The 2,681-nt window shown below is 35.2% G+C and overlaps 1 protein-coding gene across 1 annotated transcript in view; it reads right to left on the reverse strand.

The window, feature by feature from the left end:
* The window catches only part of KIF14 (kinesin family member 14), a 53,915-nt gene that overhangs the window by 11,137 nt on the left and 40,097 nt on the right, over positions 1 to 2,681 (reverse strand). The window contains exons 22-23 of the mRNA XM_019637995.1: positions 776 to 869; positions 105 to 237 (exon numbers count right to left, since the gene is read on the reverse strand). Coding sequence (XP_019493540.1) covers positions 105 to 237; positions 776 to 869 — 227 coding nt within the window. The remainder of the gene's footprint in view (positions 1 to 104; positions 238 to 775; positions 870 to 2,681) is intronic.

Raw genomic sequence — 2,681 nt, forward strand, 5'->3', positions numbered from 1 at the left:
TGGGTTCCTTTCTCTTTTATTTGCCAAACTTTCTTCACTGAGAACACGTCCCTTTTATATGTTTTATTTTAAAAGGTTTAGAGAGATTTTACTAACGTCCAGACCTCATACAGTTCCTTCATAGCTGCAAGCTTAGATTCAAACTTTTCCAGGCTCCAAGCGGTGGCGATGCCCAGCCGCAGGTTCCTCACCCGGACGCACGTGTCAGCGCCACTTCCCCCATCAGACGCATCTTGTCTGAAGGAAAAACCAGAGGAGATGCTCACTGAAAACACACACGCCCATCTATACTGAGAGTTTGCTGAATTAGAACAACTTCCGTAAACATTCAGCCCACTGATTAAATCTTTCCACAGTTAAGCATTTTTATTATAGTGAAAATCATGTCTAGTATATGCTATATTTTAAAACAACTTCTTACGTAAAAATTTATAAATCCAAAAAATTTTAATAAGGTATATTCCTTTTAAAATGTGAAATATTTATAACTTTTCAACTCAGAAGAAACCCAGTAAATCCCAAAGTATCTAAGGTAGTTGTGTTTCTAAAATCCAGGAGTGTGTTAATTGATGAAAGCCTTTCCCTGCACTCTGAGCTCTGAAAGGGTGTCTGCACGCGTCCTTGGGGGTTCTGACACCCACCTTCCCTAGGCAGGCACTGCAGAGTACCTGGTCTTTAAAGAAACTAAAACTAATAATAAAAAAAATAATAGGAAGGTCAACCACTTTCAAACAAAAAATTACTTCCCAATTAGGATAATCAATTACATACTCACCTGCCAAAAACATAGTATCTTTTACATTTGTTGCTGATGGCATTGGCTTCCTGAATCATCATTGAGAGTTTCATGGAGCTCCAATTTGTCTGGACTAATAGAGAACACACAGAGAAGATTCAAATACAAAACATATCAGTAGGCAGAACAATTCCTGAAAAAAAAAATCACTGAATTTAAATGAATGGCTTTAACTACATATTAGCGAAGATAAGGGAGATATTTGACTAACTTCTTCAATCCTCGTTGGTGAAATGAAATATTCTCATATAAAATGAGGTCTTACACCTGTGGAGGCACTAAAGCTAATTCAAGTTGACATAGAGAGGATACAAACTTTATAAGAGAGGAAACGCCAAAGACAATGCCTTTCCTTCTAATATCTTTAAAGATTCCCCCCTCCCAATTTCTAAAAGTGCACTACAGCCTTATTTACATAAAACCATAACCCTTTTTTATCTTGCCTGAAAATTTAAAATAGATATAGATATATCAGGACATAAAAAGGAAAACAATTTAATCCACAATTCCATTTTCCTAATTTAAATTTAAGACTTTATCATAAATATTTTCTATATTGTTCAGTCAAACTTATAACCAGTATTCCATTATAAACACTCTTTTTGAAAGGATAAAATTCATTACTCATATAAATTTTAAAAATCAAGTATTGATTACAAGATACTGTTTTAGGTCCTAAAAGAAGAGCGAATTTATAGATTAAAAAGGACTTTTAAAGGACATATACCCCAAGCACGATAGATATGTGGGTCACGCTTGCATCCTGATTCACATCAAATATTAAAAAGTATTTATCAAATAACTCAGGAAATTTGAATATGGCCTAGATATTTAATGAGTATAAGAAATTATTATTCATATTTTATATGCGATAAAACTACCATAACTATGCTTAAAGTGACAGAGAAAGAGAGTTCTTATCTAACGCAGAGACACACAGTGAAGTATTTACAGATCAAGTGATATGATGTCAGAGGTTTGCTCCAAAATATCCAGGGAGGCAGGGGGACTGAGTGTGGCCGAAACAAGACTGGACATGTGCTGATGATGGCCGAAGGGGGATGAGAACTGCATCAGGGTTTACAGTAGTAATCACTCTACTTTTATAGTTTGAAATTTCCCATCATGAAAAACAAAAAGGTTTACATTAAAAACATGCTGTGCTCTACACTGAAATGCAGGAATGTTCACAAAAAATAATGTCCAAATGAAAAGAAAACAAAGTACTCAGCGATGAATCACAGTCTAGATATAAGAATTAAGGATCAAATAACATGGGATTTTAAAAGACATGTTACACATTAACATAATACTATAAATAGCTAAATATTCTAAAAAGTGACTAGTCTAAAAACAATCACCCATGCAAATTTATTTAGGTCCAGAAAAGTTAGCAATACCTAGAATAAAACATTTTTAAAGCACGAAGTCCACTAACGCTGAGCTTTCAGGGTTATGTGAATAACGCACACAGCTTTGGAAAGTGCCGGCTAAAACCATCACACACTCACTTGTAAAAGTTTTATCTCTATTGCTCTGGCTTTGCTGCAGTGTTTGCACTTCTTTAGCAATTTTTTGTTTCTCGGCTTCCAAAGCTTCCAGAATTCTCGTATGGCGGATGCTGTGGTCTTCTAAAGCCTGAGTGGTTGAGTGGTATTCATTTAGACCCACACGTGAGACATGCAAAGAGAGAGGTTGTCAAGCCAGGTTGATAAAGGTGACACACCATAACCAAACCTCATTTCACAGTATGTGCTTTACTGAGCATAAAAAAGGCTTTCAGAAATGACTGACAAAGAATCTTCATAAAATCATTTTTCCCCACAACAAAATCATTCGGAATTTCTGATGACATAGATTAATCCTTTTCTTCCCATTGATAAGA

Source organism: Hipposideros armiger, unplaced genomic scaffold (genome assembly GCF_001890085.2).
Source record: "Hipposideros armiger isolate ML-2016 unplaced genomic scaffold, ASM189008v1 scaffold_37, whole genome shotgun sequence".
NCBI classification, from domain to species: Eukaryota; Metazoa; Chordata; class Mammalia; order Chiroptera; family Hipposideridae; genus Hipposideros; species Hipposideros armiger.